We start from the raw sequence: 24246 nt of genomic DNA, 5'->3' as shown, positions 1-24246 counted from the left end.
AATCATATTGTGGGCTTGATGCTTATTTATTAAGACATTAACAGTTTGTCAAAAGTATGAACCTGTAAGTTATTTCTTTACTTAGATCCAATGTTTCTTTAACTTTCATTGAAATGGAGAGAGACACATTCAAACATAAAGTCATCTCTTCATTTAAATTCTGCCTCAGGCAGTCACCTAATCTGATTAAAAGGGCTTAGGGGTAACTCTCCTTATTGAAATTGTTGCAGAGGCGAGACCAGGGACGTTTCTGCCACAAAGCCAAATGAGTTCCTTGCTCAGGCGGCAGACTTGTAGGGGCGGCAAGTTTTAGGGAATGGCAATAAATTATACTGTCTTCTACAAACCACTGACTTTACTGAATCCATGACCTGCAGATGATAGCTGAAAACATAAAATGGAATGAAGTCACAACTGCAAACATTTTGCAGGTATTAATTTATGCTTCAGACATCAGTGCACTACAAGTAATCTCTACCCCTTTAGAGGGGAGCACAGGGTATTATGGTAGTATGACCATGAATAAGATCCCCATGAGTAGTCAAAATGCATTGACTCTTGTACATGTCATGTGCTTTTATTCTTGGAGAAGCAAAAAAGATTAACGAATTGTATACACACTCATGGGATTGGAAACTTTGAAACTTTTTATGTCTTGTCCTCACCAAGGATAGAAGGTAGAGCTTGAACTTGGTAATTTATGGTGGGACTGGAATGTGTATGTACTAATTATAAGCTGCAGGTGTTCTGCACACACACACACACACACCTTACTTAGTTATGATTTTCAATGGGGGGGGGCTGAAATTTCAGGTTTCGCCTCAGGCAGCAGAAAACCTAGAAACGGCCCTGGGCGAGACCCATCACTAGCATACCTTTATTGTTAATTTTCTACATATGTATTAAATGTAATGGAAAAACTTTTGTAATAGTCCTTATTTTTATCTTTCAGATGCACATGAAAATTAGGAGAAATTGTTAAAAAAAAAAAAGGAAATTTTTATTTTACATAATAGTTGTCCAAACTGTTTTCATTGGTTGCCAATCATGCAAGTAGAATATACAACAAAAAGACCCTATCGGGAGTGTACTGCTTAACAGGATAATAATACACAATGTTCATGGTAATACCATCAACCATAGCCATGTAGGATCCACAAAAATTATATTGCAATAAAAGATATATAAAATAGGAATGTAGAAGGACTATACAACTTAGCTTAGTATTTTGGTATCCAACTTGGTAACTATACCGCCACCATGTCAATATTTAAGGGCACAGAACTATTCTGACAAGTTATAATTTAACACAAGGGGTAAGACTCCCTAAAATCTCACACTTATGCGCTATCCCAGCGTTGCAGTACCTGTGACCTGTTTGCTGTTGCAATATCACAAGGATGTCAAGGCATGATGTGAATTGTAGTTTGCTATATCTGGGGGACATCCTCAGTATATTCACATCTAACCTATGCCATATATGTTGGAATACCTTATTAAATAGAGATGATAAACATATAGCCATGTATGATGCCATATATTTTTTCAATAACAATAGAATACTATACTATAGAATACTATAGATGAAACTGACATAGCATTACCACAGCACTACTACTAAGTATTCTTGAGGTCTATATTGTCAAAATCTGTAAAATACATTCAAGAACATAACACAGCCTCAGCCATATGAGTATGGCTATGTTCACACAACATATTATTTTTGAAAAGGACGCCAATTGTTAAAACAACGGCTGTTTTTTTTACACTCCAATGATATGCATTGACATCAATGCAACAATGGCCGTTGTTTTCACACAATGTATTTAACAATGGCTGTTGTTTTGAGTGCCAAACAACGGTCATGGTTCAATGCATTGTGTGAAAACCACAGCCGTCATTGCATTGACTTCAACGCATATCATTGCCGTATGAAAAAAAAAAACAGCCAATGTATTAATGGAAAACAACGGCTGTTCTTTTAAAAAATAGTACGCTGTGTGAACAGGGGCAATTACTGTTCAAAGTTAATTTTCTTACCTTCATTATTTCCACTTTAGCCTAACCTGACTATTGGTCCAACTTTTAGAAATCAAAGCAAATCAAAAACTTTTCCTAACATTCCCCCCCCCTTTTTCAACAGTAATTGAAAGTAGTATACAGTATATAGAACGATGAAGACTAATAGCAGAAAATAGCATTGCACGCAATACTTGATACTTAGATATTATATGAACTTTACCGACAATATTGTAAATATTTAAATGTCCTAACATGAATAAAACAAATCTCTGGGCAAAAGTAAAAAATTCTGATTATTCAGGCTACAATTGATCTCCACTTTCTTGTGCCAAGAAACAAGATAACTAAGATTTTTAGCAGATGAAGAAAGATTTTGTTCTATGGAAAAATCAAATAATGAATTAACTGAATCCATGGAATAAGGGGCTGGGTTTGTCTTGTTTAAGGTTTTTTTTAGGTTACATTATATAAATATACGTATATATCTAGAGATAAGCAAAGTTAAAAGGGCCGTCAATTTGCTTCGTTCTGTGAGGCTATATCCTGCCAATTCAGTAGGAAATTCGCAAAAAAACAAAATGGCGGTGGCACATGCTGTCTAGAGCATCACTAGGCAAGAGAAAAGGATTAACCATAATCTCTAGCACCTGTCCAATCAGCTTTAGGCCCCTCTGTGATGTCAGCACCTCCCCCTCCCCCTCTATATAAGGCTGTTCGGGAACGGAGGTGGCCAGTTGGCTGTGTGTGGAGGAGAGAACAGGATGGCAGCAGGCAGCTACAGCAGAGCAGGAAGAGACTAACAGAGTGATATAGGGACAGAGAGGAGAGGAGGGTTGATTGTGGGGGATTTTTTGTTGTAGCTGCCAAGTGTCCAGTTTACCAAGTAACTGGGTGCCTGTAGGCATTCACTGGGACGAGAGGAGACACAGTCTATATTATTTACTCAGTGGGCACTTTAAACTCCTTTTGAGTTATACCAATTTACTGGGATCAGTGAATGGAAAGTCCACCTTACATAATCAGTGGTCGCACTCCACTCCTGTCTTATACAAGTGGGTTTCGTTAGATTGGATGATTGACTGGCTGACATTTTTGTGATTTTCCAATTTTCGACACTTTTACAAGAACATGCGTTAACAAATTCGCCCTTCTGTAATAGTCCCAATATAGTAGCTACTATAATTTTGCTGTTTTATTTAATTTCGTTAAGATTCGATTCGCAAATATTAACGAATCTGACCCAAAATTCGAGTAGCTGACCAAAGAAATTTCCGGCTGCTTCGCTTATCTCTCTCTATATATATATATATATCTCTATACAATTAGAAAAAGTAAAAAAAAAACAAAAAAAAAACTGTTAAGCAGGTTTATAGATCAGCATACATACTGTATAACACATGATAAAGTAACTGGGAAAAAAAGAAAACCTGTTGATGTTTTGCCATTATACATATTCACAACATCCAAATTTGTATTGATCTGCTACTAACACTACCTGGACAGAGGGCAGTGTTATTGCAAACCCTTGTCTCTCTTAAGGGGCTGCTGCAGTGTGTCCCGTAAGGTTGTACACAAGTTCTGGTTCGCACCTGCGACCCTTGACCACAAGTAACTGAACATGTACTCCATTGGGACCACTCTTCAACACCAGATTCACCTGTATGCAAGACAACAAATAAAAATGAATATCGCCTTAAGAATTATCATCTTACCACATTCATTTGTTAAATATGAATAATCTACAAGATGGATAAATGTATGGTACAGTCATTCAATGAGCTTGAAGGTTTGAGGGTACTCAAAGCCACATGTTGCGTTATTATCTAACACTGAAAGAGTTTTTCAAGGCATCGAAATAACAAAATGTTTAGTTTCCTCCAATTTTAAAACTAAAAAGAAAAAAAAATCTGATAAATGTATTTTATTTTAGAACTGGCTGTGACAGTTATTCGACAATTATATACTTGCTACAATCCCTAACAAAAATAGTAAGTAGTACAACAATATAAAGTTTTATTATAAAGTTTTACGGTTCAAATACCATCAAAGACTTATACATCACAATGGTCTTACAATGACCTCACATCAGATGTAGATGTCCCAGATTTTGTGCTAAGGGAAGTCGTGGAGCCATATCAAAAGTTTTTGAGTTGGTAGAAGTACTGTATGAGCTTAGCATGTTCTCTCCCGGCTCTGTGTCATTTGATCTGGATAGAATCACAGTGCAAGTCTAACAAGAATAATGTCCAATCCTTACTTTATTTTATATCCTAGTAAGGTCGAAATTTCACCTGTTTTTGTACCTGAATATGTAATGAAGTAAAGATTGGACACTATTTCTGGATGCTGTTGGACTTTCTTATGAGTAAGACGATATAGCCTACAACAGCGATTGCAGGCAACCCAGTGTGCATCCACAATACCTAACCTTGGTCTCTTGGACATTTTCCACCTGGTGGTGTAGGAATTGGAGTTGGAATCTGGGAGAGGATTGTGCGACAGTGCGTGTCTCTCCCGACTTACAATACTAGGCAATGTTCACACAATGTAAAATAATTTTTTTTTTTTAAAAACAACGGCCGGGATTATTACAGAAATATATGTTGCCTTGTCTTCTACGTAATCCCGGGCGGAGCGTATACACATAGTATACCCTCCAGCCGGGATCTCTCGCGGCCCCATAGAAAACTGACTGTAGTACCAGCCGGAATGATCTTTTCAGAGACCGGCTGTCTCTTACATAGTATGAACATAGCCCTAATCTTTAAGGGCCTAAGACTCAGACCCCTGTTTAGACATGTCCCTGTAATATATATATATATATATATATATATATAATTACATGACTCTAGTTTGTAGCAAAAAACATAATTGCTTCACAACATCTGTGTTGTTTTTTGATGCGTTTATTTTGAAAAATTAGGTGAAAAAGTATTTCAGTAAATGTTAAGTATAGATGATCATTTTTGTTTTCATATTCTTTTTTTTCTTAATAATTAAAGCTGGGGTTATTTTTATTGTATAGCCGGTGGAGCGGGTGGATATAGAGGCCGCCGGTCAGTTACATCCCCGTTTTCAGCGCCGCGTCCCAGATGGCGTTGCCCCGTTCTCATGTCCCGCTGCCGCTTCCTGGCTTGAGCTGTGGCTTGAGACGTGACGTCTCAAGGCAGCTCAGCCATTCAGCAGCCGAGGTGGGACCCCACTATGACCCCTGAATGGCTGAGCTGCCTTGAGAATTCACGTCTCAAGCCGTAGCTCAGACCAGGAAGTGGCAACGGGACCCGAAGACCCGGCGCTGGAACCGGGGAGGTAAGTGATCGTTGGCCTCTATATCCACCCCCTCCCCAGCCATACAATAAAAATAACCCCTGGAGCCCGGAGTACCCCTTTAATTTTTTTCTGTTGCAACAAGTGCAAAGTACGGCTATGTTCACACATAGAATTTTTAGCGGTCATTTGGTCAGAATTTTTTCAAAATTAGGAGTGGAACTAACGACAAAAGTATAATTGTAAGATTTGGAGTTTTCTTTTGCTAAATGATGTGAGAAATACACATTAAGCAAGATTGTGTTTACTTCCATTCACATATTTTTTTAATATATATCTGCACGCTTTAAACAACTGAAACATTCAGTGTTAATTTAAGATCAAACTACGCCACATTAGTATATAATTATATTAATTAGCACTTAAAGTAGACGAACAAAGGTTAATCTTAATATGAAGCTTGAACTCTCAGGTTTTAATCTACTTTAAACATGCCTGTGAAATGTGGGTTTAAAATACAGTGTTGGCAAATCAAGAGCTTAAAAGTTACAAAGAGCATACTAAATGTTTAACATTAGTCATTAAACATGTAAATCAATTTGGCCTTTTTGGATTCTCGTGTCTTTTTTTTGCCATAAAATAGGTGTGCCATTGATTTTGTGTGATGAAGGATGCACTCAAGAAAGTCCGTATTAAATTAAATGCATGTGCTGTACTGTGGAAAAGGGTGCATAAATTATTGTCTAACAAGCTACTACCATGCCAGATTTATATAGATACTTTTGCTTTTTTAGTCAATCATTGGATCTGTAATGTATTTATACTGAATGTTTTACATATCTGTTACCAAACACAAACTGGGTATGAGCTATTCCGCCATCTCTTTGAGAAACTTAACCTTATATCTCTATTTTCCAATGTCTGAACATAGCCTATGTTCACACACCATAAAATAAAGGTTAAAAAAAAGGGTTGTAATGTTTAAGTCAAAATACGGCTGTTTTTTGTAATATAACACGCTCTATTGAAGCCATAGGGAAATTGGATGGCTATGCATACACAGTATGGAACAAAATTTGTTACAACTTTCCAAATAATGACCACACTCATTTCAACCTTCTTTTGCAAAATATGGCCATTTTTTAAAATCTATTTACAGATTGTTTTATTTTTACCTGAGGCTATGTTCACATTATGTATGAGACCGGCCGTTCCATGACCCGACCGGGTCATAGAACGGCCAGTCTCTGAAAAGATAATTCCGGCCGGTACTGCAGTACCGGTGGGATGATCTTTAGTGCCGCAGAGTTCTGATTCGGAGTTCCCGCATTAGAACTCCCCACAGCACACTATGGAGCCGCTCACTCCATAGTGTGCACTGACAGGGTTTTCTGCGACCGCGGCAGCAAAAAACTGACATGTCAGTTTTATGCGGCGCCGCTAGGGATCCCGGCCGGAGTGTATACCATGTGTATACACTCCGGCCGGGATCCCTTCAGCCTGCAGCACTACGTACGTTTTGTGGAAATCACAGCTGTTGAAACAACAGCCGAGATTTCCACAGAACTTATGTAGTGTGAACATAGCCTAAAATTACGGTCATTGGCTATGCTCCCACAATGTACAAATAAAGGCAAATAACAGCCGTTATTACAAAATTACAAAATTATTAATTATTTTTCTCATTAATAATAGGTGTTATTTTGCAACAAAGACAGTTATTTTCCCTTATTTTTACTTTGTAGGAACATAGCCATATTTACATTTTATGTTAATGTGTGTAATCCTAGCCTTAGGCTATGTTAACATGACATTTTTTCCTTTCAATTTATAATTTTTGATTTAAATGATGTCCGTCATTTTGAATTCAAAATCATGTCAGTCATTTGGCATTTTGCATGCCCATCATTGCAATGATGGCTGTTGGAACATTATTCTAGGTCAGGTGGACTGATTGCCCTTTGGGTGTGTCTTTTATTACAAAGTTCATTGAATTTAACAGTAAAATCGGTTAAAGGACAGTGAAAAAAGAACAATTGTGAGGGAAAAACTAAAAAACAACATCCATTTTCGTCTGCAAATAACTGACATGATCATTATTTGCCATCCGCGCAAACAACGTCCATTATTTAATAAACTGTGTGCATTGGGCAGACGTCATTCCATTGACTTCAATGCATTCCTTTGAGGTCAATTAACCCTTTGAAAACCAGGACCAAAATTTTTTCACCTACGGGGCTGTATGGGGTGTCATTTTTTCCGCCATGCTCTCTAGTTTTTATTAATACCATATTTATGAAGATCGGACGTTTTGATCACTTTTTATTATTTTTTAAAAATATATAATGTAATATAAAATCGGTAATCTGCGCACTTCTTTCCCTCTTTTCGTGTACACCGTTCACAATGACGCTTGTTATATTTTAATAGATCTGACAATTATGCACGCTACGGTATATTATATGTTTATTTATTTTTATATGTTTTAGTTATATAATGGAAAATGGGGGTGATTTAGACTTTTATTGGGGCGATCACGGCGTTTAAGGAGTTAATGTCACGCTGCAGCGCGATCGCTGCAGCATGTCATTAACGGTGAGGTGCCAGCTGCTGATTGCACCGGAGCGCGCTTCATAGCTCAGGACGTACCGGTACATCTAGGGTCGTCTGGGGACAGACTTCCAGGATGTACCGGTACATCCTAGGTCATCTAGGGGTTAAAAGGTAATAATGGACTCTATTTATTTTGGCCTTAGGCTATGTTCACACAATGTACAACACTGTCTGTTGCATAGCAATGGATGGTATAATACTACTGGACGCCGGGCAGCGTTCGGCACTTTCCTGCAGGGACATAATTTTTTTACAATTGAATTGCGGGCACCATTGGGTGTGCCCGCAAATCATTTAACAATTGACAACAATGTAAAGTAAAGCCACCAGCTGTACTTTACATTGTGTGAACAGCTATTGTTTCCAGATGCTGTTTGGCGTTAAAATAATAAGAACGGACACTTAAAAAATAAAAATGATGACGACAGACAGTGGGAGGCATTGAATTCAATACAATGCTGCCACTGCAGAAAAGAACGGAGGCTGATTTCATTAGAAGCAGCGTCCGTTCTTTTCTAAAAATGAACGATTTGTGCACCTAGCCTCAAAGAGTCACTGTCGTGAAATTTTTTGGCAAGAATCAATAGTTCAGGCGATTTTAAGAAACTTTGTAATTGTGTTTATTAGGCAAATATGCCATTATCTGTATTTAAAAAGACTTTTCCCAGGTCCCCCCCACTTCCTCTCCTTTCTGTCATCCACTGCTCAGAATCAGGAAATCTCAATCAGACACGTCCTGTCTGTTCTATGAAGAGAGGAGGGGGGGAAAGAGACTGAGGAGAAATGTTGGCAGAAGAAAACAGAGAACAAAGGATTACTCAGCGGGGGAACTATTCAGAGTGCTATTCAGAGGTCAGAGAGGTCAGTGGTGACATCAGAGGAGAGAGGACAGAGGGTAATGCAGCTTTTAATTAACTCTTTGTTGTCCTGTTCTGGTGTCTCTTCTCCCTCTCTCCATAGGAGAACAATGAAGACAGGGGGGAGAGCTTCAAACTGCTTTTTCATGATGAAAAAAATATATTTTTTTGGCTAATAAACCCATTTACAAAGTTTCTTAAAATCGCCTGTACTATTGATTTCTGCAAAAAACATGGCCACTTTTCCCCTACTGTTGTCTCCATTTTGGGTGGGGTTTTGAAACTCAGTTCCGTTAAAGTAAATGGAGCTTAATTGCAAACTGCACCTGAACTGGTGACAACAGTAGGGGGAAAAGTGGCCATGTTTTTGTAGCGCTGGATAACCCCTTTAACATTACCAAATATTCTGTGACACTGTAGCCTCTCTCCTTGATAAAACATTTTCTCTAGAAAAGCTATTTTATTGCAGCTCCTGGTGGTTACTTTGAGGCTATGTTCACACAATGTCTTTTCTTTTATTCAATTATTCAATTATTTTAGCACCAAAACATGGCTGTTCCAAGCAAATCACGGCTGTCATTTGCATAAAACTACTGTATATATTTTTTTTTATTTTTTTCCCCCTAATAAAACCTGTAAGTACAATTGTGAGAAGAAAATAGATATAGTAGCAGATGTAGTAACACAATTACCTTAACTTATAAAACATTTGCTTTATCATTTAATCACAAAGTTCTCCACAGCCCTTCATCATTTTAGATTTTCCCGTTTTTGTCTACCACCCAACCAACACTCTTAATTCTGCCAACATTACATGATGTTATAGTAAGAATACCCTCTTTTTTCGCTCACAGCAGCCAATCACAGCACAGCTTTCATTTCCAAGCATACCTCTACAAGTTTGTGTTCTTTTAAAAAGAAGCAAATCTACAAAATTGAAAAAATATTTAGAAAAAAGTACCAGTGTAAAGCTTATTTTTAAACAAAACATTTGCAGTAGAAAATAGTGAAAAAGCCTGATGACAGCAGATGCAGTTTTGCATGAAATGTCATATCCGAAAAGGTAAAAGTGAATGGTGACCAGTAAGGGTAGATATTTATAACTTTTTGAGTATAGTTTGGAAAAAAACACATACAGTATAATTGGAAAGATTATTGTTTTTAATCTGTGGTTGTTGTCTACTATTTTCTATAAAAAAAAAAAAAAATAACTGTCAGCAAACCTAAATAAGTTCAGGTCAGCATAAGCATAGATTCCTGAATAGTTGTGACATATTTGTTAACAAACTAAGATTTTTTTTTTTATAAATATACCCCTGAAAAATATTTTAATAAAACCAATCAATCTTGTAGGGGAAGTTCATTACTTTCATGCTACCTGAACCACTAGTGATTAGAACAGTTCTGATGGCTTCTGTCTGCTCCAACCATGGTGATTTATAGATCTTTCAAACAAGATGAAATATGTCAATCAAGTCTAGTTGGGCAGGGAGAAGCTTTCAGACACTGCCTCAATCACTTATGGTTCAGGCAGCATAAAAGTGATTGCAGGTTCCCTTTAAAGATTATCAATGTCATTGCTTTGCAGTGTCAGCTTTCGACCCTGCCGATTTTAAAATGATGCTTTCAACTACATTACAGATTATGTTACACTTTATTTTTATTTTGTATTGACAAAACAGGAGTACAAACACACAAAAGCAAAATCTTTCCTTTAGGGGGAAGGGCTACATACACAGCATGGCACTTTCTCATTTAGTGTTTTTGTGCCATACAAGTTTCCAGTCCCAGATGGATACAAAAGAAATGGAAATATAACAAAAAAACTTCCCGTTGTATCCTCTTGATGTGTGTGAAATCCCCTAAAGCTGGTATCACACACCAAGTATTTTTGGAAAACTACCACTCCAGTTTTGGCCATTTTATTTAAGCCAATGCATAGGGTGGATTAAGTAGGTAAGAGAAGTGTAAGTCTTTATTTCATCACTATTGAAATCACCCCTGTCTTTGGCTGAAAAACTGAAGGAAAAATTGTCACAAAAAATTCAGTGTTTGCTTTTCCAAAAACCAGGGGCGGAACTACCGCCGTAGCGGCTGCTACGGGGCCCCTAACATCAGGGGGCCCGTGGCCTTGGCCCCCCGAAGATGACCGCTTGCAACACCCGGCGGCCGAGCGGGCCTCCCGGGTGTTCAGTGTTCTGACTGACAGCGCGAGAAGCCATAGGCTTCCCGCCCTGTCAATCATTCTTGTGACCGCAAGCAAGCATTCTGCTTGCGATCACAAGAGTGTCCCACCCAATGAGCAGCTCTTTGGTGAAGTCACTCAGTGTGCGCCGCCGCGGCTGGGACTTCCGGTACTAAGAACACAAACCGGAAGTCCCAGCCGCCGCGGCTCACACTGAGCGCTCAGCGATGACGCTGCCGGGACTTCACCAGAGGGCAGCTCATCGGGCGGAGGCAGAGAGAAGAGGAGACCGGCGACCGACGGGGGAGCGTGGGGTTAGGTGAGTTATGTGTTTGTTTTTTTAATCAGAGGGGCAACACTGCGGGCTATGTGGGGAAGGGGATGCACAACACTGCGGGCTATGTGGGGAAGGGGATGCACAACACTGCGGGCTATGTGGGGAAGGGGATGCACAATACTGGGGGCTATGTGGGGGAGGGGATGCACAATACTGGGGGCTATGTGGGGAAGGGGATGCACAATACTGGGGGCTATGTGGGGAAGGGGATGGACAATACTGGGGGCTATGTGGGGAAGGGGATGCACAATACTGGGGGCTATGTGGGGAAGGGGATGCACAATACTGGGGGCTATGTGGGGAAGGGGATGCACAATACTGGGGGCTATGTGGGGAAGGGGATGCACAATACTGGGGGCTATGTGGGGAAGGGGATGCACAATACTGGGGGCTATGTGGGGAAGGGGATGCACAATACTGGGGGCTAAGGATAGACAACACTGGGGGCTAAGGATGGACAACACTGGGGGCTAAGGATGGACAACACTGGGGGCTACATGGGGGATGCACAATACTGGGGGCTATATGGGGGATGCACAATACTGGGGGCTATATGGGGGGATGCACAATACTGGGGGCTATATGGGGGATGCACAATACTGGGGGCTATATGGGGGGGATGCACAATACTGGGGGCTATGTGGGGGAGGGGATGCACAACACTGCGGGCTATGTGGGGAAGGGGATGCACAATACTGGGGGCTATGTGGGGAAGGGGATGCACAATACTGGGGGCTATGTGGGGAAGGGGATGCACAATACTGGGGGCTATGTGGGGAAGGGGATGCACAATACTGGGGGCTATGTGGGGAAGGGGATGCACAATACTGGGGGCTAAGGATAGACAACACTGAGGGCTAAGGATGGACAACACTGGGGGCTACATGGGGGATGCACAATACTGGGGGCTATATGGGGGGATGCACAATACTGGGGGCTATATGGGGGATGCACAATACTGGGGGCTATATGGGGGGGATGCACAATACTGGGGGCTATATGGGGGATGGGAATGCACAACACTGGGGGCTACCTATATGGGGGATGGACAACACTGGGGGCTACCTATATGCGGGACGGGGATGGACAACACTGGGGGCTACCTATATGCGGGACGGGGATGGACAACACTGGGGGCTACCTATATGCAGGACGGGGATGGACAACACTGGGGGCTACTTTTATGGGGAATGTGGGCCATCTAAAAGGGGAACTACACAGAGGGGCCATTTATGAAGGGGACTAGGGGGCATCTATAAGGGGAACTACACTGGGGGGGTTGACACAGAGGGGTCATCTAAGAGGACTACACAGAGGGGACCATATACTGTAGGGCAGGGATAGGGAACCTTGGCTCTCCAGCTATTGCAAAACTACAGCTTTATTTTTGACTGTCCATACATGATGGGAGTTGTAGTTTTGCAGAAGCTGGAGAGCAGAGATTCCCTACCTCTGATATAGGTGATGCACAGAGGGTGTCATCTACTATAAATGGATTACACAGAGCGGGATCTCTACTATAGTAGATGCACATGGGGCCATCTATATGGAGGACTGAACAAGGGGCAATCTATAAGCTGTCTACACAGAGCCTAATTTGTCTGTCTGGCAGATTCTGTGGATTCGTGGCTCGGAGTTCTTATAATGGCCCAGGACAGATGGAGAAGAAAATGAAAATGAAACAACTCTAATGAGAGAAGGCGTCCCCTGTGAGTCACTTAATATAACTGCAGTGTAATTTATATGGTGTATAGAACCTGTGTAGAGCTGGGTGTGTTGATGGCATAGTGGTTGGTCGAGGAGGGGGGGCCCCAATCAAAAGTTTGCTGTGGGGCCCAGCCATTTCTAGTTACGCCCCTGCCAAAAACGCTTTGAAGGACATTTACTATCATGCGCCCCGCGCATGCGCCGGGAAAAGGGGAAGATTTGTTTTATCATCCACTAGTCTGATGGGCGGTCGGGGGGAGGGAACGCAACAAGGCAGAGAGGAGGTGTGCCCTCCTCCCACACCTGATTTATTAAGGTTTAAAAATCTGCACCTACACTGAACAGGTGTAAATTTTTGGGCAATGCCTGCGCCAGGCACAGGGCAGTCCAACTGTACTAAAAGCTATGAAACTGTTTAAATCTTTATGTTACTGACAAAGCGGTTTTCTTGGTTATTTTGACTTTAGGTGTAAACAGCTTTTTTTTTTTATGTGCCTTTTTCCCCCCAGAATTAGTGGGTGGATAAAATAAGAAACTTGACACCCTCTTTTAATGTTATTTCCTCTGTTTATTCTATTTAATTCCTCATCTGTGGATTCATGCCCTCCTTGTTTGGCTGTTCATGCTACATGGCTGTTTCATGAAACCTGGTAGGGAAGGAAGGCATGGTGGACTCACAAAACCAGCACACCAATGGAGTATGAGTCTTCTGGGGAAGTTCACTCACTGGTCACATATATATTGAGAGCAGCAAGATGGCTAAACTTTCTTCTCCTTGGGAATCACATGGCATAGTTGCCGGGCAAAAGAAGCAAAATACACCACGCACATAAGCTCTGGCATTTTTAAGATGAACAGAAGAAATTCTTTTGAACTCTATGGGAGAGAGATGCCACACTTTGCAGAAAAAAAAAAACGCCAAACCCTCATAAAATTGACACAGAGCCAGAACAAACACCAGAGAGGAGAGGAAAACACTACAGAAAAATTCAGTTCCCCGTTAACATCTGTCTTTTTGGACGTCCGTCATTTTGAGGTCAAATAATGTCCGTTATTTTGCAATAGCTTCTGTGATTTCAAAATAATGGACGTTATTTGGCCTTAAATTGACGGACGTCCAACAAGACAGCAGTTGAACGATTGTTTCTTTAACAATCAATGGCAGATCAAGTTTTTTTTATCTTAACAAAGTCTGGTAACACGAAAGCTAAACTGTACGTTTAGAAACAACCATCATGTATATGTAGTTTGTTTTCTCTTACTATGACCTAACTACTTTTGCATTAAATTATGGTTTTGTTTGGCTTTTAGGCTCTGTTTAGGCTTTTTTTAGGCTCTGTTTGTTTGTTTTTGTTTTTGCAGTATTATAGAACAGCAAAAATGTTGTATAAATTAAATGATTACTTAATTTATACACTTTTGACTATTTTTGATCGTGGAACAAATAATATTCTAGAGAAGTTAAGTAGAAGAGAAAGATATTATACACTATGCTGTAAAGCCTAATGGTAAGAGTGCAGCACTACAAGAAAATACAGGAAGATGATCTGGTGCATTACTGACTATAGGAACAAACGTCAGAAAGTATTACAAAAATATGAAATATAACCAGGGGCTAAACTAGAAATGGCCGGGCCCAATAGTGAACTTTTCATTGCCCCCCTCCCCCCCCCCAATTCCTTCCACTGACCATAAACTCATCAAGTGTAGTTATAACCTTTAACATTTAACTGCATGTGCTTGTCATCAGCAGTTGAAGGTAAATGGACATTTGCAGCACCCAGGACGCCTGCTCAACCACTGGGTGCTGCAAATGATGATGATTTAGGGGGGCAAGTGTATTACAGGAGCGAGCCAACAGGCCTCCTGATATGGCTGGTCAAGTGAAAGGTGATGGAAGTAGATATAAAAGACAGAACCATGGTGACTAGGTGTTTTATTTACTGGAAAAGTGCAGTTGAGGCTCCATCACTAATGCCTTTTGGTTTTTAGTAACAGCAAAAGAAAAGGAGAACAAATGCAGGAAGTGATGTCAGCGGTCCCTCTGCTCTGCACAGGTTGGCCCAGTGAAGATGAATGCTGATTGGCTAGCAGTCACACATGCCCCTGTACACACCCTTGTGCACTGCTGCAGCTGAGTAAACTGATCCAAGGCTGATATCAATTATAAAAACAGCCCGCCCACCAGCTCAGAGTGAAATGTAAAAGCACTTAACAGGCTGCTTAAGCTGCAAAATAAAAATGAAACTGACTGCTTACATAAGGCAAACATTAACTATATAGTTGCTTTTTAAAAATATATATATATTTGTCAGGTGCACTTTAACAATCCATTAGGAAAATACATTAACCCCCTCCCGCTGCTGCACAGTAAGCTAACGTTGTGGCAGCCTATCCCCGAAGCTGCAGCAACAATAATTTACAATGCAGGATGACACAGCCACAGAAGCTGCACCAGTGTCATCCGTGGCGGATCCCAAATGTCAGTGATAGCCCAGGACCCGCTGTCAGCACCGGAACCGAAGAATCAATGACCCATGGTCGTAAAAGGGTTAATGTAACTGTGTGTTATCCTCTGATTCCTGTGCTGCTTTAAATTTGGTTCTCCTGTGCAGCTTTTTTTTTTTTATAAGGATTGCAAATAAAGTATATAAACACACACAGACACACTCATACTTTTATGAAGATGAATAAGAAGTTGTTGAAGCCACGGAATCTCAGTATTGTTATGCATTTTTTCTTTACTTCACTATGCACATAGGTATTTTCAAATGTTTATATGCACCTGCTGTATTTAGAAGTATGTAGACTGGATAGGAGACTGTTAAAAACACGTACCAATGGGGTCAATAAGCCAACTATAGCTACAGTACTATATTTCTCTCTGCAGGGCATGTTTTTTTTTAATAAGAATAGAGTGAACAGTAGAAATATAACAATGAGTGGTGGTGTTTATTTATAGATATATAATAATAATAATTATACAATGGGATGAAAATAATAATCATAATAATAATTATAATAATAATAATTATTATTATTATTATTATTATTTAGCTGTTTTTAAAGTTTAGGTTTTTTATTACATTAATATTTTTCAAAGCTCCCTAATAAGTTTGTTGCACCTTTTATTATCTATCCCCCTGATGTAAAAATTTACATCTGGCATAATCTACCCTAATTTCTTATGTATAGAGATGAGCGAATCGGGTTTGAGTCGATCCGAACACGAACGTTCGGTATTTGATTAGCGGGGCTGCTGAAGTTGGATAAAGCTCTAAGGTTGTCTGGAAAACATGGATACAGCCAATGACTATATCCATGTTTTCCACATAGCCTTAGGGCTTTATCCAACTTCAGCAGCCACCGCTAATCAAATGCCGAAAGTTCGGGTCTCGAACATGCTCGAGGTTTGCTCATCTCTACTTATGTATTAAATTTATTAATATAATAAATCTCCCCCCCCCCCACCCTTTTTTTCCCCAAGTGTGCATACAAAAAAAAAAAACTTGGCTTACACAAAATGTGCAACTTAATAGACTAAAAGACTGCCCCCCAAATGGTAAATGCCCCCTTTTTTGTGTTACCATCCAGGTCAACTGCACAAATACAGCATAGGGACATGAGCTGAATGTTTATAGAACATCTTTATTCTGTGATGAAAACCAATTTCATGTCATGTTTTTCTTAGATTCAAATGGTTAATGAAATGGTGCCTCCAAAGAATTCAATTAAGTCATGCTCCAGTTTGGTATTTCACACAGTACGCTGGATGTATAGATCTCAAAACTGATACACATGTTCTCAGTGGAAATCTGTTTTTGTAGTGGTTTATTTTGTATTGTTCAATTTTCAAGAGCCAAACAATGGCAAACTTGTATTTTACATCCTATAAAAGGCGATTCTGACAAATTCATGCAAATGAAGGATTTATTTATTTGTTTTACTGGACAAACACAAATTTCAGAAGGGCTTTAAATTGTTATTGATCTTCGCTCTATCATAAAACTGAAGATCCTAATGGAAAATCGTATATATGTTTTGTGGCATTTTCAAATCCATCACTTTGATGTGACCTGACTAGCACATGTACAGCACATGTAGATGAACATGGACCAGCTGCAGACAAGGCTACAATATGTCACAGTTTGGCAAAGAGCAATAATAATCATCAAAAAACGTATTTGTTTGGCCTTTGGCTATTTTTCCTATATAATTTTTAGACACATAGAGGAACATGCAACATAGTTCTTAAATACATACTGTATGTGCCCTTTGTGTCTCTAATTATTTATATGATTACAAAAGAGAAATGATTAACTGTCCATTAGCTTAAAGTGTCCCTGTCGCTATAAATTTCAAGATCTAAATCAACAGTAGATGTGTTATTAAACATGTTTGCAATTTACATTATTATTATTATTATTTTTTTTTTTTGTTATCACGTTTTAATACAAAGCTGTACTTACCAGAAATCCTGGTCCATTCTCCTGAATGCAGTTATTTAGTCTTGTGCTGTTTGAAAAAACAAGGAGACTAAACACAGGAAGTTGCAGCAGTACAGAGAGTCAAGGCTTAATGTGCCCATCGATCACATGACTGCCTTCTCTGTGAGTGCTCAGATGACCGGGACTTCCTGTGTTTGCTTTTTTTTTTTTTTAACCAGCACAAGGCTATGTTCACACAACGTTTTTTAATCTCCGTTTAAAATGACGTCCGTTATTTTGAGGCTAAAATAAGGGACGTTATTTAGCAGGCTGACCTCCCCTTAGTGCACTGACGGGTGTTTGTACATTATACTAGTTTGGGATTACTAATTAGACTGTGGATGTGGCTTAATTGAAAAGTCCATTAAATTTAATAGTAAAAATGAAAATAGAACGGTGACAAAAGAAACACTGTGTCCGCTGTTTGTAAAAGACGTCCGAAAATAATGATCCTGTTCATTATTTTGACGCCCGAGGCAAAAACGTCCATTAGTCAATACGCTGTGTGCATTGGACGTCTGTCTTTCCATTGACTTCAATGCATTGCATTGCAGTTAGTTAAACCTCTGCAAAAACTGACTTTATTTTAAATATGAAAATCGGCCGCCTTTTTAATATTTTTAACGTTGTGTGAACATGGCCCAAAACTAATTAGCTGCCTTCAGGAGACTGGACCTGGATTTTAAGTATAGCTATGTTTTAAAGCACAATAAAAAAAATACATAAAAAGAATAGCCGATTTATGATTTTTTTTATTGTCAATTTTTTTTATTGTCCTCTTCAAGTGCCATAAGCTTTTTTTTTTTAAGTCGACATACCTTGCTTGGCTTGTTTTTTTGCAGGACTAGTTGTACTTTCTATTGGCATTATTTCTAAGTACATCTGACTTTTCGATTGCTTTTTTTTTTTTTTTTCACGGAGGCAAATTAACAAAAAATAGCCGAAGTTGAACTATAATTATAGTTCAGGTTGTAGTGAATGTGGTTGTACCAAATAAATGTATGTTTTTATGTTTTATATAAAAATTATAATTTTTATATCATTTTGTAGAAGGAAATTGTGTAATTGTACTTTTTGGGTGAGGGGGTGGGGGATTTAAAAAAAAAAATATTTAATATAATAAAATTATAGTTTTTAAAACTTTAATATTTACGTCTGATCGCTAATATTATACATCATACTACTAGTACATGATGTATTATCCTGTTGACATAATGGAGGCAAAACTGAGTAGGCACAAATGCATGGCATACCTGGGGGCCTTCCTTGCGGCTATAGAATTTTACCTTCATCCAAGTCTTTGCATCACCCCAGTGCTGATGAGGTGACAAAAGCTCAGAAACCACCTAAAATGCCATGATCACAATTTAACCACAGCATATAAGGGGCTAAACTACAAAGATCAATAGTTTTTCTGTACTTTATTATAACAGGGGCGCTTCTGTCATGCAACATCCAAGTTTGGCTATGTTCACACAGCTTAAAAAATGTTAAAAAGGCGTCTGATTTTAATATTTAAAATAACATCCGTTTTTGCCGAGATTTAACTGAATGCAATGCACTGAAGTCAATGGGAAGACGGACGTCCAATGCACATAGCGTATTAAATAACAGATGTTTTTGCCGCGGACGTCCAAATAATGAACATGATCATTATTTTCAGACGTCTTTTGCAAACAGCGGACGTTTTTTATTTGTAGTTCACACACAGTTTTCCTTTTGTCACCGTTCTATCTCCGTTTTTTCTATTAAATTCAATGGACTTTTCAATTAAGTCACATCCAAAGTCCAATTAGTAATCCCAAACTAGAATAATGTACCAACAGCCATCAGTGCACCAAGGGGATGTCAGGCTGTTAAATAACTCCGTTTAAAATAGTAATTTTAAACGGAGATGAAAAAATGTTGTGTGAACATAGCCTTTCTGTGATATTCTGCACAGGAGACCAGTGGCAGGCTACTTTTGTGATGCTGATAAAAGATATATTGTGGTATTTTTTAAATTGCAAACATGTTTTATTCCACATCCCCATTTATTTTGATTTGTAACATTACAATGACAGTGCCCATTTGAAGCATACCTCTACGTGTACGTGTACTATTTCTGGATGTTATGTAAATTGTATATGGAATTTTTTTTTTTTACATTTTTCAACCTGCTCTGCAGACTTTTCCTTCAATTTTAAGCAGTCCCTGAGCTGGTGAATGGAACCTAGCCTAAATGATTGTTCCTTTGCACTGAACAGAAGAAAAAAAATCTTTAGTTGTTTTTCTATGTGAATCTTGAGCTTAGCAGTAAAGGAACCTGATGAGTGTAGAAAGATACATTATAACTTTAAGGCTTTCATTAGCATAAAGTGGATGCGTTTGGTGCCAAAATGATGGCTGCAAAACTGCCCCAAAAAAGAACATAGCATATAATTTTCTTATAATCGATTTTTCTATTGATTTAAGCCGTTTGTTTAAACTATTGTGCTTATTTAGGGCTAAGGCTATGTTCACATGTACAAATTATGTCAGGATTTGTTACCCAAATCAGAAGTGGAGCTGACAAGATAAAAAGTATAATGGAAAACTTTGCTCAGCTTAGCTATGTTTACACATAGGGGGAGATTTATCAAACATGGTGTAAAGTGAAACTGGCTCAGTTGCCCCTAGCAACCAATCAGATTCCACCTGTAATTTTCCAAAGAGTCTGTGAGGAATGAAAGGTAAAATCTAATTGGTTGCTAGGGGCAACTGAGCTAGTCTCACTTTACACCATGTTTGATAAATCTCCCCCATGGTATTTCCGTAAGTTTTTTTCTTTTTTTTCCACCAAAACCAGGAGTGAGTTGAAAACACAGAAACCGTGTTAACTTTTCATTATAATTTTGCCCCGTCAGTTCCACTCTAGATTTTGGTTGAAAAAAGACTGACCAAAAGTGTGAGCAGATGCCGTGCTGCTCACACCCATCATCCTTTATAGTGAACATAGATAGATTCTGTCTGGCCTAATTGATACATTCTTGTAAATGTCCTGAATTTTCTAAAGTGAATTCCTCAACAGTTAACTCTTTGCCTGAACAGTAATTGCCAGTCCTATTCTCCTGTCTTAGGGTGGGTTCAAACTACGGAATTCTCGCGGACAATGTCCGCAGAATTCCGTCATGTGTCCGTGCACACGGCCGCGCGCCTTTCCGTGCGACATGTAACTTCTTTCGGCGGATAGCATAATACGCCGGCCCATAGAATGGTGTCTATGGAGCCGACGGAAAGGCACGCGCATGTGCGTGCGGACACACGACGGAATTCGGGGGTCATTGTCTGCGAGAATTCCGTAGTGTGAACCCACCCTTAGTTCTTGTCTGTCCGCCCCAATCACCCCCAAGATCGTTACCTTGCTTCCTTTAAGACTCAGTCCTTCACTGTGCTTCTTGCCTGCTGTAGCGTTACCTTGTATGCCTATACTCGCTTCATATTCTGTGCTAGTTATCTTGAATTATTGGTTTCCTGACTTTGGCTTGTGTCCCTGACTAATTGTCTGCCTTCTGCTTTGAATAGTATTCTGGTCTTCTTGTTTTTGACTCATTGGCTCTGTTTTATTGCCTAGCAACTTTTTACTTATCTTTTACTTTACTTTTTACGTATATTACTCTTCTGGTTTGACCCTAGTTTGCTGATCACCCGCCATTGAGTATTTTTGTGCTTGTCTAATATTTGTCAAACCGCCTGTAACACCTTTTTTAGCACAAGAGACATCTCCAAGTTTTCTTGTGTTGCTTAGGAAACGTTGAGGCAAGTAGGCAGGGGCAGTGGGACAGCTTCAGGGTTGCACTTGTTTCTGTGTCCTCTTTGTGTACCCTTACCAGCCGTGACAAAAAGACTGACAGAAATACTATGTGTTAACATAGCCTCAATGTTCACATATCAAGTTTGTCAAAAGTATCTTCCTGGTATGCTAGACAACTCAATATTTTAGGGTATGTTCCCATGTGTTGTTTTTTTAGGTGAAGAAATTGCCTTTGTTATTGGCAACCATTAATAATGATCATGATTTATGGAAATCATTGGCTGTTATTTTTAAAAGAACGGCTCTTATTTGACCTAAGAAGGCAATTTGGGAAGATAGTCATAAACCTATTTCCTTAATAAAGCATCAATCCTCATGCTATCATAAAGTAAAACATTTTAAAACTTAAAGTTTTGATAAAAAAATTTTAAATTTAAAAAGTTAGAATCAAGTTTTAGAATCAGTTTATGCTACGTTAACGCAACATGTTCTTTTAGGTGAAAATACTGCCTTATTTTTGATAATTGCGAAAGCATGGTCAATAAAAACATTGTGTGAACATAGCCTTAAAATTCCCTGAGGGTGGTCAACAGCTGAAATAAATGAAATGTTGCATGCTATATTTTTTTGTTCAGATTAGGAACCCCTCTGTATACAAAACCAATGCCTCCTATGGAAAATTAAAAAAAACTGCACTTACTGTATAGCAAACTGTGGGATCAGCTTGATGGTTGGCAATAAAGACATATTGAAAGTTTTAATTGGTCTGGGTCTTAAAGCTTAGGAGATGGAGCCAGAAGAAGTGTGGACAGCGCCACAAAATATATTAAAGGGGTTGTCCAGGGTTAGAAAAAATTACAGCTTCTTTCTTGTGGAAAATAAAACATAGCAAAAAAAAAAACCAAAAAAAAAACAGCAACATCCACGTCCACAGGTTGTGTGTGTGTAGTATTGCAATTCAGCTCTTAGCTCAATGGAACTAAGCTGCAAAACCCACACCCAAACTGAGGACAAGAGTGGTGGTGTTCCTGGAAGAAATGTTCCTGGAAGTTCCTGTAATCTTTTTCAAACCTCAAATAACCCCTTTAATTGTGAGTATCCCCACTTTACTGTATGTCAAATAAAACAGAGCTGAGTAGAGATACATTAAATCTTCTTGGATTTTCTTCAAAAATATAATATTACAAGTTATGGGTATTAGATTTCTGGTGATCTACGTTGATCCAGGGATTAGTCTAATTGCCATTGGAGTCGGAAAGGAATTTTCTCTCTGTGATGGGGCAATTGTTGTCTGCCTCATAGGGGGTTTTGCCTTCCTCTGGATCAACACAGTAGGGTCTCCGTAGGTTGTCTCCTTTAAACCTATATTACTGCTCACCAAGTTATTGCGCACATTAGGCTAGGGAGACATTGCAATTCCTGGTTGTGAGTCTAGGAACTACTATGTCACATTGCCTGGTCATGTCACTCCATCATTCATACAAGTGAATAGGGTTTCGTTGTAAGGCTATGTGCACACGTTTTTTCTACTCCGTTTAAAATGACTTCTGTCATTTAGCTATCTGTCTGACTGGTGGTTGTACATAATTCTAGTTTTGGGTTACTAATTGGACTTTGGGTGCGTCTTAATTGAAAAGTACATTGAATTTAACAGTAAAAAACGGAGAAAGAATGGTGACAAAAGAAAAACTGTGTGTGAACAACTAATACAAAACGTCTGCTGTTTGCAAAAGACGTCCGAAAATAATGATCATGTTCGTTATTTTGAGGTCCGCAGCAAAAACATGTTATTCAATACACTGTGTGCATTGGACGTCCGCCTTTTCATTGACTTCAATGCATTACCATTGCAAATCAAGGCAATAACAGCCGTTTTTTAAAATATCAAAATCAGGTGCCTTTTTCTCTATTGACGTTGTGTGAACATAGGCTAACTCACAAGTGGCTTCACAAAAAAAAAACCTATCCTGGATGCTGGACGCGTTTGAGTCACAACTTGAGGCAGTCTGACAGGCTATGAAACATAGGGGTTTCTGGTCACGAGACCAAGGGCATGTAATTAACTTAAAATCCCAAAGCCAAAAGCACAGTGACTTTATACTATGAAACATTAAGGATACATACATATATACTTAATCTAAAGCGAATTTTATGGTGTGGATTTAAAGCAAATCTGTATTTGTACCCAAACCACTTGTACCGAGGATAGCTTAAATCAAAGATCCATTCCTCCTCCCCTCCTCATCATTATGAATACCCCTGGGGGGGAAACCTCCTTCTCGGACCCGTCAGTTCTGCGTCTCACTACAGCGCATGCATGAAAGCTCAGAAAAGGAGGAATCCCTCTAGGGGGTGTTTTTAATGACAAGGAGGGGGAAGGGAGAAGGTATGGAAAGGCTTTGCAGGCTTAGGACATGTGTGTTTTAGTCAACGCCAACGTCAACAGCACTTACAGCCAGCTATCCGATGGTACAAGCAGTTTGGGGGGGGGGGGGGTTATTGTACTAAATTACGGCAATTCATGAACATTATTTGCTTCTGCCATTATCAAAAGCAGCAAAATCCTATTGTAGGATCATAGCTTAAGGCCTCATTCATAGATTTAGCGATATTTCTGGGCTGCAGAACCTCTCGCTATTTTTCTCCATAATCTGTGAAAAATCATCTGTATTTCCATCCCTTTTCGTATCAGCTTTCGTAAAATGTAAATACTACTGGTTTGCATAGATTTGATCCATGTTTTTTGCGGACTTCACAGATATCCCAATCGTGAGGTCCGGAAAAAAATGCGGATCCCATAGACTCCTACTGGTAATCCGTACCGCAATCAGAATTCGCACTAGGACATGTCCTTTTTTTTTTTTTTACAGGACGGATTACAGATCAAAATTAACACAGACTATAGCCCTATAGAAATCAATGCGCTCTAAGTTGAACCGTGATTCGCAGTTACGGACAACTTTACAGGACATGTGAATAAGGCCTAAGTATGTATTTTA

The 24246-nt window shown here is 39.3% G+C and overlaps 1 protein-coding gene across 4 annotated transcripts in view; it reads right to left on the bottom strand.

Annotated features, from left to right (window-relative positions):
- ADGRB3 (adhesion G protein-coupled receptor B3) overlaps window positions 1-24246 on the bottom strand; it is a 669464-nt gene that overhangs the window by 410333 nt on the left and 234885 nt on the right. For 3 of the 4 annotated variants that reach the window (XM_069974585.1, XM_069974587.1, XM_069974586.1), the window contains exon 4: window positions 3518-3679. The exons of the other annotated variant lie outside the window; for it this stretch is intronic. In XM_069974585.1, the coding sequence (XP_069830686.1) occupies window positions 3518-3679 (162 nt within the window). The remainder of the gene's footprint in view (window positions 1-3517; window positions 3680-24246) is intronic. 4 annotated transcript variants of the gene reach the window in all.

This window comes from Dendropsophus ebraccatus, chromosome 6 (genome assembly GCF_027789765.1).
Source record: "Dendropsophus ebraccatus isolate aDenEbr1 chromosome 6, aDenEbr1.pat, whole genome shotgun sequence".
NCBI lineage: Eukaryota > Metazoa > Chordata > Amphibia > Anura > Hylidae > Dendropsophus > Dendropsophus ebraccatus.
Note: the sequence above shows the minus strand (reverse complement) of the source record. Positions and strands in the feature narration are given on the sequence as shown.